Here is a 16,353-nt window from a genome sequence, read left to right as displayed (position 1 = left end):
TCGGGAGGAGTAGGAGCCTTTCTCCTCCCACGAGCAGTGACCAGTTTCCAGTCTTCTTCTACGGTGTTATGATGTACCGTTTCACACGGCACAGAGCCCTCTGGCAACTCCACTGCTGTGGGGGGTTGGGACTCCTGGAGCTGTACAGCCCCCGAGAATACCCTGTCTATCTCTTGCTCTGCTTCTCGGATGCTGCGCAGCCTACTGACCTCCTCCCGTAACTCCCTTACYTGACGACACAGCTCGCCAACAGCAGCACACCTCCTGCAGGAGAGCTGGCTGCCAGCCCAGGCCTCCCGGAGAGGCCCCAAGCACTCCCTGCAGCCTGAGACCTGTAGAGCTGCATCTGCTGTCAGAGGGTYGGTCTGGGTCCCAGCCTCTGACACAGCAACTCCAACAGCCACTGGGGAACGCGCTCTGTGGTGTGTCACGACCATACTTGAGGAAGCGTACACCACAGGGAACAGAAACGAAGGTCCCTTCGCGCGTCCCTTCGCGCGCCCTGCTGCGCAAACTGCTGCGTCTGTTCACTGCGCTCTGGGAGCTGCGCTCTAGGCCTGGCTCTTATATAGGCCTCTCCCTAGCACTGCCCAAGAGGGTGCTTGACCGCCCTAATCAAGGGCCACTGGGATCAAAGGCCCCAACTCCCTCTGGCCGGGGCAACCGGCCACTCCAAGTTAGACTGCTTGATCCTCAGTGAGATCACAGGACAGCTAACCAAAGTTCAATCACAAACAAGCTCATCCATCTGAAAAAGATACTGAATGAACATACTTCAGAATCAAGCCAGGACATAAAACTGAATATGCCATAAGAGCATCAATGGGCAACTTTCTCCTGTCAGCAGATGGAAGCAGAACTGTTAACCGCAAAGCCAGCTATCAGTTAGCAGTTTAAAAGAAATGAACTGACAAATGTTTCCATTAGGAGGTTTCTCTCTTCTTCCTTAGGGATGCACACTATTCAGATAAGTGCAAGAAAATGCAAGCATCCCTCCTTTGTTGCAGCACACACTCAACTCTTAAATATCCTCCTGTATCCAACAAGTATTGATGGGAAACCTGGAAACCTGCACCACTCCTAAACCCTTCCTATGACTTAATGATTGAATTTTCCTTTGGTCAAAACAAACAAACAAAACACACACACACACACACCACAACATGCAGACTACACAAAGCATGATCTGATCTTCACCAGATGAAACACACTCAACAGCAGCAGGCTGGGCCAACCCTGAACAGCATCAAGCTCAAATACAAACAGCCGCATCTGAAGTTTAACTCCAAGCAATGGTAGTGAGCAAAAGAAAGAAAAAGTGTCAGAAGAACTGCTAAAAGACACATTCAAACAACTATTACTTCTGAATTCTTTGCCAAATGAGGATAAAATCTTTGAAGAGCAAAATCAACAGCGCCAGCCCCTCATACTGTCTCTCAGTTGACTACAACATAAAATATAAGTAGGCACAAGGTCTTCAAATTTCAAGAAACTACCCTTAGTACTAAATGCTACAGCACATCTCAGCAGGTGACTGCAAGTATTTCAGTTTTATCCTGTTTTCATTATGAAACACTAACTATATTTTTCCAGCACAATATAAAATATCAGTGGCAAATATCTTCACACATAGGAATTTTATACAACTCTTTTGAAGCTCAGTCTCAATGCTCATACTAACTTGAACTCTCCTTTCCTCCTTGTACATTATATAATCTCACATTCCATGTATTTTTACATGCATACATAATTATGTAATTATCTGGACAAGTTAAATGAGATGTTACTCCAGTTTTTTAAAGTTTAAAGAGTCTTCATAAGTTTGGCAGGCATAATGAAAAAATCAGTGAACCAACACTGAATTTCCTGCTAACATAAAATCACTAAAGATCAAATCTAAAAGCATAAATGCTGCCTAGAACAATAAATCCACAAAAATGCTTGATTCCAGAGGATGCTTCTAATAGGATTTTTTTTTTTTTAAATCCTCTCATTCAAAGGAAAAGCTGGAGAAAAATTTCAAGTCCAGTACTATAAATTTTTAAGACACAAAACCATTTAAAGCTTACCAGATTTTCTCAGTAAGAATGTTTCAAAGGAAACCAGGTAGATTCACCCCAGAATGAGTCAACTGTAACAAATACAATTAGAAAAGACAAACTATACCGCAGCAAACTAGCTCAAAAAGTGTCTTCTCACCTGAGAGCACGATCCGTGACCTGGTAACATCCAGACAGACTGAGAAACTGAAGAACTCGTGCAGTCTCTTCACCTGATTTTTCACTCCCAGAGTATGCCAAGTCTTTTTTCTCTGACTGTTTAGTCCTTGTTTTTTTACACAGTGCAGAGGACTCAGGAAGTGCTCGAATAGTTCTTAGTGCTGTCCCAGCACAACAAAACGAGTGACCGCAGTAAATCAAGTCAGTAGAAGCACAGTGCTGCTGCCACCCTCTAGTCCTTAATCCATAAATATCCCTACTGTAGCAAGATGCAGAACAATTAATATTGGCTGTTGGTTCCACAAGACAAAATCCTTCAACATTTCTGTGTCTCCACTCCGCAGCATCTTCAATGTCAGCTAAATCATCTGCATCTAGCATCCATACATAAGCAGAGTTGAAATCTTCTGAGCTGTCAGGTTTAGTCCAATGATGCTCACTACCTCCTCCCTCAATGAGACTTTCATTGTTGATTTCATGCAAACAACTATACTTCTTGTTGGACTGAAGAGTAACATCTTTATTTTTCCATAAAGTCTTAGCATTCCTGTTTCTGCAGCTTTTCAGAATGCCTCTGTTATGGTGAGTTGATATGATACCCAAAGCTCTGGAAATCCTCTCTATCGCCACATCCGTGATTTTTTCACAGCCAGACAGATCAAGGTGGCGAAGATTTTGACAACAACCAACCGAAGACCAACTGAAATCAGGGGGAAAAGTGCCTTTTAAATTTTTGTTCAGAAACAGGTGGTAAGGCTAAATATACAGGAGAACATTTCATAAGGAAAATATATACTTACATTAATTCACAGAATATTTAAAGATCCCTGGGCTTACAAGTGATATTTGATACTGCAAAGTGCTGTATATAAGCCTAGAAAAACTGTCTACAAAAATGTGAAGTGAACCACAAATCAGTAACATCCTGTATTTTTTCCATCTACACCAAGACTTAAAAGTCCAGATTTACCACCTATTGAACATTTTTAAAAATCGATCAGACTACAAACACTAAATACATGAGACAATAGTTAAAAAAGCAGTTCCCACTGTGTATAACGTAGTTATCAAAATCCTTCTAAGTTACTAAAAATCATACCATTAATCTGAACAAGGCTGGAAAAAGTGAACTTACTGAGCCAGCAAATTTCACAAAAAGAACAGAAGCATTGAAGATTTAATACTCAGTTCAAAGTATTTTAATAGTTACAATTCCTACCATTCAAGTTTCTCAAGCTTCGCTGTTTACACATATTGAAATATTAGTGTACTTAGATAATACATCCTCTCCTACTTCCTATTTCTTTCAGAGCTGGATTCCTGAAACACATTCTGTGTACAGTATTAATAATGTCTTAATATTCCATAAAAGTGGTTAGGATTACAGATTGCTATGAAAGCAATTTTTTTCTAAAGTAACAAAAACTCAACCCTTTCAGCCTTAACTTTCCCAGACTAAACAGAAACTTGATTTACAGTAAGTGTTACGTTATTAGCTATAAAAATATATGTATAGCTGATTTAAGTGACCTTTACTTATTCATAATTAATGTTCATACTTTCCATAAATGATTACTTATAGTTACAGCAGATCAAATTCATTTTCTGAAACACAAACTAGGGGGTTGAAAATACAGATATATGAGGAGGGGGAAGGAATGCAACTTTCACTAGAAACTGCCAAGGCCTCACATAACCTGAGTTCTGAACCTCATAAATTCCCTAAGGCCTTTATTTCAACTAAAACTTCTTGCTTGAACAAGCTGAAAAATGTTGTTACAAGCTTAACACATAAAACTTAGTAGAACCATACTGATGAAAAAGTTGCACACTGGAATAGCCACTAAAGTTCCAATAACACATTAAGACCCGTTAGTACAGGCTCTGTATCCAGACACCATCCCACTGATATCAACAGAATTTCTGCAGACTTCTGTAAAACTCAAAAATCTGCAGTAATACACCTAAGCCTTGGAGCTTTCCCTACCATTTGATCACAGTGCCTTAAATAGCAGTATTCCAAGTACTACCAGCTATATCTGGTCAAGAGCTACTGTGACACCTCTGAACAACTCCCAAAATCTATGGGCAATTCCAAGGTTTTAAAACCACAACAAAATACAATTATTATTATGGATAGTTATATGTTGAAAGGTGATGTTTATGCAATAGTGAAGACAGGGTGTTTTAAATGACCAAAGTTAGATGTTTCACTTGCTATTTTATAGATTTGTTACTCTGTTTTAGTTATTGGTTATGTGTGAATCCTAGCGCATCCTGGAGTAAAAGACAGGGTTGTAGGCAAGTTTTAATGTTTTTCCTCTCAAAAAGCAGCAAGTTTTTTTTTTAAACAACAATTAGCTAACCTTTCAAATGCAGAGTCTGAAATATCAGTTTGAGTGAGATCCAAATATTCCAAGTTGGGACAAAGCTCCAAGATCTGTCTAACCTAGAAAAGGAAGAATAAATAGTAAAGACATAAACCAAGAAAGTTGCAGACAGTGTCAGAGACAAGATACACATTCATATTCAATTGCAACTCATTTTCTCTAACAATAGAGTGTTTTAAATTCAGGAACATCGGTTATTAATTACAGACTGCATAGACACAATTACTAGATACTAGTTTCAAATTTCATACCATTTTGCTAGACACTGCAGAACTATAGGCCAGTACTAATGTCTTCACTGAAGAGCCTACATGTGGGAGGACATTATGAATTAAGCCATGAAGTAAACGTTTTTCCATCTGTGCTATATTAATGGCAAGTGAATCTTCAGCTGCTTCTTCTGCAAAATAACCCAAAGAGAAAGACTTGAAACATGCTTTGAATCATTTGGAATTCATCTCATCAGCTTGCATCAAACAAGTTATCCAGAAACTAATGGAAAGCTTAGCAAGGCACAAGTTTCATAACATACCTCAAACTTCTGCTGAATTCTAGCTCAAGTTGTTACTAAAGCCTCACCTTTGAGGTCTGTATGCCTGCCTTTCTGACAATCATCAAGAGTTTAATTCTAAGAGCAAGTAAAAGTCTCAAAAGAAAATGACCATAAAGTGACTTGGAGAAATATTTACTTCAGATTATGTACTGCTCAGAATGAGTTTGGGACAGGTATTTCCACTGATTTACTTTAAACAGAAATTGGAGTAACTAATTGAAAATACTATCTCACAGAGCATTTCATAGCCTGCGATATAACAAGTACCAGTTGACAGTAAGACAAATTTTACATTAAGTCTACAATGAATTTTCACAAGATGACTCATCAAAACTTCCTGATCTTCTGAAAGGTGAAGTCTACCTTTTACCTTCTTCCTAATTCCAGACACATTCTCATAACTCTTCCCTTCTACCTGTGCCAGTGTCTGCTTTCTCCTACATGTGCTAATTCAGCTCATCCAAACCAGGGGGGGGTGGGGGTTTGCTGGCTTTTTCATCCAGCTGAGAGTTGGGATGAGATGAAGATGGGAAAAAAAGGCACTCCTTTTAGAAACACCAAGTAATTTCTTGATAAAACTTCCCAAGTTACTTTCACTGTATAAGTCTATTTGGCTTAGGAAGCATTTCATCTAAATGGAACACAAGCATTGTTGCATTTTTCATTATTTAAACGGAAATGAAAAAAATGAAAATTGATATTTTAAATTGATTTTAAATAAAAGACTACATTTTGTGCCACAAATCAAGCTATGTCATCTTCAGGAAAAAATAAAATTTTTCATTGAAATCAGAATTTACCTACCAGATTCATCTATATCAGCATCTTCATCCCATTCCTGGAAAGCACGACTTTCATCTTTTCTATTTTTCACCCATTCCTCATCAGGTTCTGTCTCAAGATCTGCTGCAGGACCGCTATACCAATCACCTATTCACACAAGAAAAAAAAAAAAAGATTACAAACTTTTCTTATCATAACAGAAAATTGCAATGATTATTAGTATATTGTGACCTGATCTAGTGATACGAGTTTTACATTCATCTCAAAAAAGGTTGGACTGAACCCTGATACAATTCGTGCTTGATCAATTTACTTTCAATTTGAGTATATTACAGTGCTGGGCTCAGTGCAAATGTATGTACTGCCTCACTTAGTATGAACACAGTTGCACAGAAAGATCTTATCCTCTTATCTCACTAGTGGGGATCCCACTACACCGAAGGTAAGAGCTACACCTGATGGATACTGTCTACAGGAACAAGGTTTATTATTTGAGTAAACAGACAGTGACAATGAAATCCTAATTATTTGATTGCCAACCAACTTTGAAGGAAAAGGTCTTGGTGATGCTGCTTGTATTCTCTATCCCATCTTTATAGTACATAAAAAGCATCAAAAGGCCTATCTGTATTAGAAAACTTAAAAACTGAACTAAGCCTACAATTTTATGTATTTTTTCTTCTGGCAGTAAATCCTATTCGAGAAGCTTCGACCCAGTTTAGAGCACTCCCCCGCAAACAATTGCATTAATATAGACAGTATGTCATGGGAATGGCATCCTGTCAATTAAAAAAAAAAACAAATCCACAGTTTAGGAATAGGTGGTTTCAAGCAACTGTTGCCAGTTACCTTTTTTGTGCTGTATTTTAAAGTAATTAGGTTTTATATGAAAATGAAATTCAACAATCTAAACACTGAAACCCCTTCTTTCCACTCAGACTGCTGCAGCTCAGGGACCAATCTCTTATTATTTTAAGTTAGATTGATCCAGCCAAAAAATGAAATCAGACCTAAAAGTCACTTTTAACTCCTTCTTACCTTATACAGATTTTAGAAGCCATAAAGATACAAACAGAACAAATTTTTAGCTTTTATTTATCTCAGAATTTAAGTTACGTATTTTTAAATTTCTTCTCCCTTAAAACCTTACAAAGGCACATCAAATATAGTCTATCAGAAACACAGATTGTCTCCTTTTTACTCAAGAATACTGACATGGCAGCATTTGTGTAGCTTGCAATGCCATACTCCAGTGATTGTTTAATATTCACATAAATTAAGTACATAGAAAGTCTGGACATATACAAACATAAATATTTAAAGCTACAAGTATACTCTGATGATATCCAATTGTCCTCCTTAGAATACATCATATTTGACTATTTGAACAGCTACTTTTGCACAGGTTATGTTTTCCCCATAGAAGTTTTAAAGAGCAAAAGAGTTTGAGGAACAAAAATTATAACAAACAATTTCTTAGTCCTCACTGCAGTAGAAGTTATTCAAGTAAGACATTTAAAGAACTGGTAATAGAGCTAACACTCATGCATATTTTACACTCAACTTCAAAAAAAGCAATTAAAAATATGTTACGAAGAAGTTTTAAAATTCTGTTGTTTTAAACTTCAATTCTGCAGTGAGGTATGAATCACAAGATAGACCTCTTAAAGGAAAACATTCTGGTCAGGAAATAATAAAAATAGATTTTATTTCTACCTATGAACCCACCAAAATAAAAATATTACTACAGTAGCTGTGACAGCAGCATTTATAACTCAAAAGCTCTTATATTCATAAATCATAATTAAGATGCAGTACTAGTGAATATACTTGTTATCATTCACATAAGAAAACAAACCTGGTAAAACTAATAAACAAACACTTTGACTATAACAGCTATTCATGAATAGTAGTAATAGCAGTAATTCAACTTTTATTCCTTTAACTCTACAAGACAGAGGTGTGTTTTGGGTGTATGAGTTTTTTTGCTTTTAAACATTTAACTAAATTTCAATGGGCCTTTGTAAGATGCATGCACCTTTACAGCATGCTCAACTGTCAGGTTCATTGTATGTGACCGCTGATACTAAAACAAATTCTGATAATCGACGTGTTTTCAAAAGAAGAATTAAATTTAACTTACCTCTGGCCCAGCGAACGGGATAAAGATGTTTCCAGAGAGATCCAGTTTTAGCCAACTGTGACCATTCCGTGCTTACTTGACTACACTGACATAACTCTTGGGGGTTAAGGTAACTGAAAATGGTCAGCATTACTTCAGGAGGAAGATTAGTAATATCTGTGGTGTGCCCTGTCACTTCGGTTTCTGAAATACAGAAACAGTGTGTTAAATGAAGCACATCCTCACAGCTTTAAATAATAATGGTGGAACTCACATTTTGACCAGTGCAGTGAAAAAGTGTATGGAAAAGATTTTAAACAACTGTTTCACTAAAGAGTTAAAGTGTTTTTAGAAAAATCATCAGAAAGAAGTAGGTATTGCTTTGGCTTTAAAAAGCTTTCATTGTAATAACACCTTAAAAATAATAATTGAATAATAATGTCTGCCATTTTCCTCAACAGCCAATATTGGTTAGAGGCCAAGATTTAATCACTGTAATCCATACTTCAATGGACAGCAGTAGGAATTCCCACCTCCAATAACTCTCCCTTATTGCCGCAGTAGCGAGAGAGCTGCATGCCACATAAAATAATGTATTCAGTGCTTTGGTTAATATTTCTTTTACTGTTTTAGAGAAGTTTTGTTAGTTTGAATTTTATCTTTGTTGAGGATCGATTTACTATAGAAAAAAAAAAGTATTTCTAAAATAGTTTTCAGAAGTCCTTAGAAATTGCAGGTTTCACGAATAAGTGGGGATTTACTTTTAAAGTAAGGATGCATAAAGCAGTGCAACGGATTTAAAGATAAGGAGCATTCTTAACTTTAAGGACAGAAAACAACTTATCAGAACAAAAAACTTTAATTCTTACTTGACAGACCGTTGAAAAAAATAAGTCATATGTCAACTGTTCTTCCCTATAATAGGAAAATAATATTTTCCAAAGTAGAATGTATTCTGAGAGTTTTCCACTTTGGGATTTGCTCTTCTAGGACACAACAAAATTAATCCACATGGGGTAATTCAAACACTTCATTATTCTGATATCAGAGACAGCAAGTAGCTTCTGGTAAAGTAACAACCCAGAGTTCATTTTTCTAGTCACTAGTATGTTTCTAGTGTGATTTGTTCCTGTGGGAGTTTATCGATTCTTTAATTCTTCAATAATATTACATCTGAGATGTCCTAAAACTGGACACTAGATTAATAACATCTCCTTTTAACAGCTACACTGCATTCTGTATTCAATAATAAATAGAATCACACTCGACAATCAAGTTCCTGTAGTCATGAACAATGGGAATCATCTCATCAGCCAAATGAAAATCAGGTGCCTAAGCAAATAACGAAGGCACTGTACATCCTCATTGGGCTGAGATACGCTCTTCCATAAAGCAATTATTCTGTTCTAGATAGGGGAGATCGAGCCCTCTCAATTGACTTTGAAGGAAGAGCTGCCTAGAAGTTAAACGAGATGAATCAGAGACAAACTAGAATTTTTCAGCTTGCTATTTATATTTTGAAAACTAGCAAATTCTTAAGAGCTCCTCAGGTACAATTGGTTTATTTGGAGGCCAATTAGATGCAGCTAAACCCAAAATCTTTCATACAGAACACAGTAACTATTCACTTGCAGGCTTGGAGCTAAACTCAAAGCTACACAGAAAATCATACGCATGGTGTCCCAGAAAGCTTTTCAACTGATAATCAGCATAGAAGATCTTACACTGACAGGAATCGAGTCTCTCTCTCTCTTTGCAGAGAAGTTTCAAAAGGTGAGTATAACAAAATAATTTACCCTATGATAATCTGTTGCTACTTCAAAAACGAAATGCAGTTAGGCACAGTTTCACTTGACGAATCAATATATTTATTCGGACACCTGGCAAGTCATCTCAGATAGCCTACATAAAATTTCACATTAAAATGAAGTTAGTACTGCACAAGACTGCAGCAGTGATGTTTTCTTCCACTTAAAGAAAAAAAAAGTGAAAGACACACACTTTTCTTTCCCTAAAGTTCAGAACACAACTGTTGCAGAATTACTACTGTCTCAAAACTCCTATTCCAGCTACAGATAACAGCAAGTAATCCCATAAGACTACTTCTGTCACATTTCTCCAAGGCTTGACCTGGAGGGTGGAAAATGACCAGTTCAGTTTAGAGAAGTCTCAGGTTTCATCAAAAATCTTGTTACAGAATACAGATTTTCAAGCTCTTCTGATGACTGCACCACATCTTCTATCACGTACTCATGTAGTCACTTCACAAGAGCTTGTTCTCGTTTACCACTCTCCCCCAGTATTACACTTCTGGTACGTTCATTCTCTTTCTTTGGTACATTAATTTTTCTTGGGTAGTAAAGAGTAAAAGTTTTAAACATGGAAGATGTGGGCTGTTTCAACAGTCATAATAGCCTAAAATTCACTTTAGAAATTATCCATCTTATTTTAAATTTCATCAAGAAAGGCAGAGTTACAGATGAATGCAAATTAAACATCCACTTTCAGAATACATGGTCCATCTGACCTACTCACACATTGTATGGATTCATTCCCTTTCATCACTCCACACAGTTTCTTCTTTTCTGGTTCTTGAGAGGCCCAGGAAGTTAGTCGGTGGAGGTAAGGGAGGCAAGTTGCTTTTAATTTGAAATACTGTCAGCTGACTAACTATTCTGTGTTATTAAATCACCAACAGAAAAGCCTACAGAGAATGCCTGAAACCCAAGAATTAAAGGCAGGGTCTGCAAACAGAAAATACAATTTAAATGGAAGTATAATGTTGAAACTTAAGCACCATTTCTGTTTTTTTGTTTTTTTTTTTTTTAATCAAATATTACCATGGAAGGGAAGGGGGAAAGAAGCTTGAGAAGAGAAACAGTAAACAGTGAAGTAGCATCTATATTACAACCTGCCAAGAAGCCTGTACCATACGATAAAATTCTTGTAAGTTCCAAAACTACTTTGAAGAAATTACCATTTTATAAAAGCTATTAACTGCCTATACATACATTTAGTTATCTCACTGACATGATTTTTAGATATAATTTGCAGCTTTAAAATTGCTTTCGCTTTAATTAAATGCTTCACCTTGATCTGCCTTCTCATCCACAGAATACTTAAAGACCTTCTGAAGCTCTTCAGCTTGATTCCACTTACTAAGACCTCTGAATTCTGCAGCTTCCTTCTGTGAGCAGTGCTGTGCAATTACTTTCTTCTTAATATCTTTCAATTCTTCATAAGTAAAGTATTCCATCAACATTGGCTGAAAAACCTGAAGCAACAGATTCCAATTATTTGAAACACAGTAAGTCTAGTGCTGCCACAGATAATCGATACTGCTATCTAGAACTACTAAGACAGAACTGCCAAGACAGAAATTTCCCATTTCAAATTCTCAAGGAGTAAAACACAACGTACATAAGTGAATATAAGGACAGGACCACGGAAGCCTTGCATTCTACTTCTCCACTTACCAATGGATCACTGCAAAGTCTCAGGCAAGCTGTTTCCCTACTTTCCCCAACAGAAAAAGGGAAGTGATTAAACTTGCTTAAATTAAATAACTTATTGAGAAACTCACACAGGAGGCAAAAGAGCAAGGAAGAAAAACATGAGGAAAAACTTGAGATTTACTCCCTCCAGAAAATGTTTCCCAGTTTTTGGATACCTATAAATCATCAGACTGGCAGTACTAGTCTTTATGTTCCAAATATAGGTCAGAGGCTGTTTGGGAGCGTCAATTTGAGTCATGAAGCACTGGTTTATAGGACTTCTCTTTTTCCTTTAAGTTTTGGCAGACCTTAGGCCAACTGCACTTTTGCTCATCTAAGACTACTGTTTTATATTTAAAAAGTAACAGAATGCATATTTTAAAAATACCATCTACTCTAATTTTAAGGTATTTGATAAGTTGTTTTTTTCAGTTGTGCAGGTCTAATGAGTCACAGTGATAGCACAAATGTTCATAGTCAAAGTAAAATATTCCATCTGTATTACTTACTTGTTCCCATAATTTTAAGATTTTCAGGCACCTTAAAACTGCATCTTTTGTTTCACAAACAGATTAAGTTTTGCAAGGTTAAATAGCCCATATAACAACTCATTCATGCAACAAATTAAGCATAACGTCAGATTTTATAGCAACATTGTTTATTCTTTTTAACTGAAATTCACTGTGACATTCTGTACAATTCACATAACTAAACCCTTATTGTAAAGGCCAGTCATGCTGAGAGAGAGAGAGAGAGAATATACACATATGTATATAATTCACTTAGAACTTGACTATTCTTGTAATTATGTAATATGTTAATAATTTCAACTTTTTTTAGTTTTTCCAATCCACAATCACCAAAAAGTAGAAATAGCATAGCATGAATTAAATAATTTCTGGTGATACCTGCTGTAAGCAAATTCCAGGCCCAGTAGATTTATACTATAAATTTTTAAAAGGACCAGGATTTCCCCCTATACTTTCCATGTATTCACCTTTCTAGAACACGTCACATTCCAGTCTGAGAGCAGAACAATGACACAATAGTCCTAAATGCAAATTGGCATAGTAATAAAAACAGAGCATCGTGAAAATACTGACTCTCTAAACCCTTTGTCTCTACTCAGTCATTCCAAGCCCCCCCCAAAATTAGCATAATCTTTAAGGAAAATTTTTACCTACCTCCTCTTCCTCTTTCATATGAGGAAGGAAATCCCTGGTAAAGGCTTCCAACCTCTCCTTCAGCTGTTTCGCATAGTTTAGCTGTTCATATTCATTCTGAGAAGAAAGCAAAGGTTTAGCTATTAAATCCTGTCCATTCATTCAAGGGTCGAATTTCTCAGTAAGCCAGGGTTTCAAGGTAAAGCTCATTACATTTTCCCCACGAATATTGTATGTTCTGTGAAGCAGTTTACTGTATTTCATAGTAAGAATGTATTCACTTATAAATTCTGACGAACAGCTGACATTCTGTATTGGCCTGCCACGAGGTAGAACAGGAAGTATTCTCCCTCTGCTAGATTCTAATGTGTTTTGTTATCAGATATGAATTAACTTGTCTAATCAAATTTTTACTTTGGTACAAAGACTGAAGCTTGCCAATCTACAGTCCCACCCAAAGTTCAAAGTAGTCACACAGTATTTGCTTGTTTTGCATAAGAATTCATCTAAGATATACCTGTTGAACTTCATACTTTAACTGCAAGCAATTCTAGTTTCATAATTAAATTTGCAATTTAAAATTACACATTTTCTATGGGAATTTACTTTGAAATGGCCAGAATTTTGAAATAAAGATGCAACTGACTTTTCAATGTCAGATAACAAGTAAGTTAGACCAACCTCATCTATCAATATGTTAGCTTGCTCTTTGTTCTAGTACTAAGAAGTTGGTTCTGAAGTCTGTCCGGTAATTACAACATACAGAAGTTCCTGGTAGTTCTTACAGTAAATGTTGCAAATGTTTACTTCTTTTCAAACTGCGACATCAAAAAACCCTGACAGCTTGCTGCTCTGCTGAAAATGAAGAGTCACTGATGCCAGGTTAATGCCCTTAGCTCTCAAGACAAACATGCAGTAGCTCATCAGGTAAGTTACCAAAGAAATGTTATCAGTATTGGTTTATTATATACAATATCTATAGTGTGACTATGGATATTGCTACAAAAAAACATCAGAAAGGAAACATGTTAAAAACCTTTAAGCTGTACACTTTTGTGCAGAAGTTGTCAAGAGACCTAACCAAAATTAGAACTATTACAAAAAAGCTTAATTCATCAGTTTAGTTTAAACTATGTTCTCAAAACAGTTACATTATTTATTTCCTTCTAATATTTCTTTAACTCCCTTTAGATGTTTTTTCCTATGTAAGGAGTCAACGTAAATGACAGAACTACACTGGCATCCCATTAGGGGGGTATAACAGAAGGCATACTGTTAACTTTCTCTCTCCTGTTTTTCCTTCATTTTCTGATTTATTAACTGAAACAACTTAAGACAATAAATTTTAAGGACTGATTTGCCTAGGGAAAAACATTATTTGCAGGTTTCCCAGTCCAAAAACAGCCTTAGACAGTAAAATGTAATCAACCGTATGTTAAACACTTTCATTACTGAAAATATGGATCAACTGCACTAGCAGTGTAACACGAGATACAGTTCCAAGAGTGAAGGAAGGGGGACTTGGCTAATTCAGGGGAAAGACACAGTAAAATTCAAGTAGGATGCTACTGAAAAAGAATTCAACCTCAAGTTATGAAAAAGCCAACTGAAGAAACAACATTTACAGTTACTTGAGGACTGGAACATTAGCGGCACTACTGAGCAACAGATGACTGTAAGGAGCATATGAGTCGCTAACAGAAAAGCACAATGCACCTTTTTTAAGGCACTTAATCATCTCCATTCATGACCATTACATGATGGTATATGCCACAAAACAAAAATACTCAGGGCTTCCTAACAAATTAGCAAAAGCCAGAATCGCTATAGTCAGAAACCGTTTTCACCAACTAGCAGAACTGATTTCGTATTTGAAACTTCCATGTTGCCTCCTCAAAATACCTTCAGTTAAGTGCTGATGGACTTCTTTACTTCACAAGATATACTCCTGAAAAGAACTTTTACTAGAAGCCTAGTATCTACAGTGAATGGCAAAAGATTTTGTGTTTAAGACTGGAAATTTTCACTGTCATATCAAGAAATCACAAATATTTTATTTCTTTGTTTTCCATAATTTACTTGTGGAGAATATTAAGAAAGGTGAGGCAAACTAATATGTAATCACAGCATGTTTTCCTTAGGCCACACAAGTCCTTCTTGTAGTCTACTTCTGGTACCTTACCTTTACATTCTTTAACCCCTTCTCAAAAAGGCTAAGCATCTCTGAGAGTTTGTTGTCCGAGTGCACATTGTACACTGTCCGGCTACGCTGCTGAAGTAAACCAATGATACATTCATTTTCAATCTGTTCATGCATTTTAAATTCCTTGAATGTGGCATACAGAGATTGCAGAAGAGCCCGAAAATCATTGTTGTTGGAGAAGTTGGTCTTGGAAAGCTAGAAGAAAGAAAAGCTCATAAAAATCAACAGTGAAAATCATCTCAAAGTCAAGTCAGATCCTTAGAACAAGTATTAGCTCCTATTATTCATAACATTATACAAAGCTGGAAAACTTCAGTTTTATACAGAAGATGTTGGTTAAAATGAAAAAACACGAGTTCTCAATTCAAGCAACTCACTTCAAAGGCATCAAAATTTGGGTAATGAATGCCTTTGAAACATCCAGTCATCAAGCACAATAGATAACAACCATGGATTCAAGTAAATACATAGGAGTACATGAGCCAATTTTCTATTTTAATAAAAATTTTCCCATAATTTACCTAATGGCTATATTAAAATATAAGACAATTTCTTCCAGAAGTGGGCAGAATTAACATTGGTACTTACATAATCTAGATTAGCAAATGTCTATAACTTCCAAATTAATATGACTTTTGAAATTAGCAGAATTCATGTAACTTTAGCCTTCGTGAGTGACTTGCCAATTGTTTTATTTGTTAACGGCAACTGACACCGATGAAAGTTCTATGCAGAACCCTCAAACTTTCCTTAAAACTTCCAAAAACTCATCACGCATGATTGTTTCATGTTTCTGGTTACAGTTCATTAAAACAGCAGACCATCCCCATTCAATTCTGTTAATTCCCCAAAATAAGTTACCCAAACATTTTTACTTCAATGCTGTGCCTTGTGAATGAGGTTTAAGTCAAGTAAGGGATTTAATTGTGCAGTTCTCTTATTTCCAATGGCAACTGCATAGCCCTTTTTGCTCCCAAATGGCTGCATATAGTTCCCATTGTGGGCTCTGAAAAAATGAGGCCATGAATTTTAGAAACATTACAAGGTGCTAGTGACAAAATAACTACCAAAGTTTAACATAGCATAACATATAAAAGTAATGCACATTTTCGGAAGAGCTCTTCGTTTCCCAAAAGCACATTATATTTATCAGACAAATTCTGAAGGCAACTGCTTCGTTCTACTTGAGTAAACAGAGCTTAAGAAATTGTGTGTGATAACTTCAAGGAAAATTAGCCTTTAGAGAACAGTGCAATTTCAGCATGAGTTTTAGGAAGTCAATAAAATCAGAGCTGTATTTAAGGAACATAAACCAAACTTGTGAAACCCTGAAATAAACTGATGTAGAAAGACAGATTTCCTCATAGAAATCAGTGTAATCTCCCCAGCCCAGTAAGTGAAAGACACCATCCCAGCAAGTGAAAGA

At 36.3% G+C, this 16,353-nt stretch overlaps 1 protein-coding gene across 1 annotated transcript; it reads right to left on the bottom strand.

The window, feature by feature from the left end:
- Positions 1-594: 594 nt before the first annotated feature.
- On the bottom strand, positions 595-15,705 carry FBXL5 (F-box and leucine rich repeat protein 5). The gene is made up of 9 exons (XM_026075645.1): positions 15,673-15,705; positions 14,907-15,122; positions 12,746-12,841; positions 11,158-11,341; positions 8,089-8,271; positions 5,967-6,092; positions 4,861-5,009; positions 4,586-4,668; positions 595-2,919 (listed from the first exon to the last, which is right to left on the bottom strand). Exons 1-9 carry the CDS (start codon positions 15,703-15,705, stop codon positions 2,196-2,198), a joined length of 1,794 nt encoding a protein of 597 aa, XP_025931430.1. The 3' UTR covers positions 595-2,195.
- Between the last annotated feature and the right edge of the window lie 648 nt (positions 15,706-16,353).

Source organism: Apteryx rowi, unplaced genomic scaffold (genome assembly GCF_003343035.1).
Source record: "Apteryx rowi isolate R43461 unplaced genomic scaffold, aptRow1 scaffold_409, whole genome shotgun sequence".
Classification (NCBI taxonomy): domain Eukaryota; kingdom Metazoa; phylum Chordata; class Aves; order Apterygiformes; family Apterygidae; genus Apteryx; species Apteryx rowi.
Note: the sequence above shows the minus strand (reverse complement) of the source record. Positions and strands in the feature narration are given on the sequence as shown.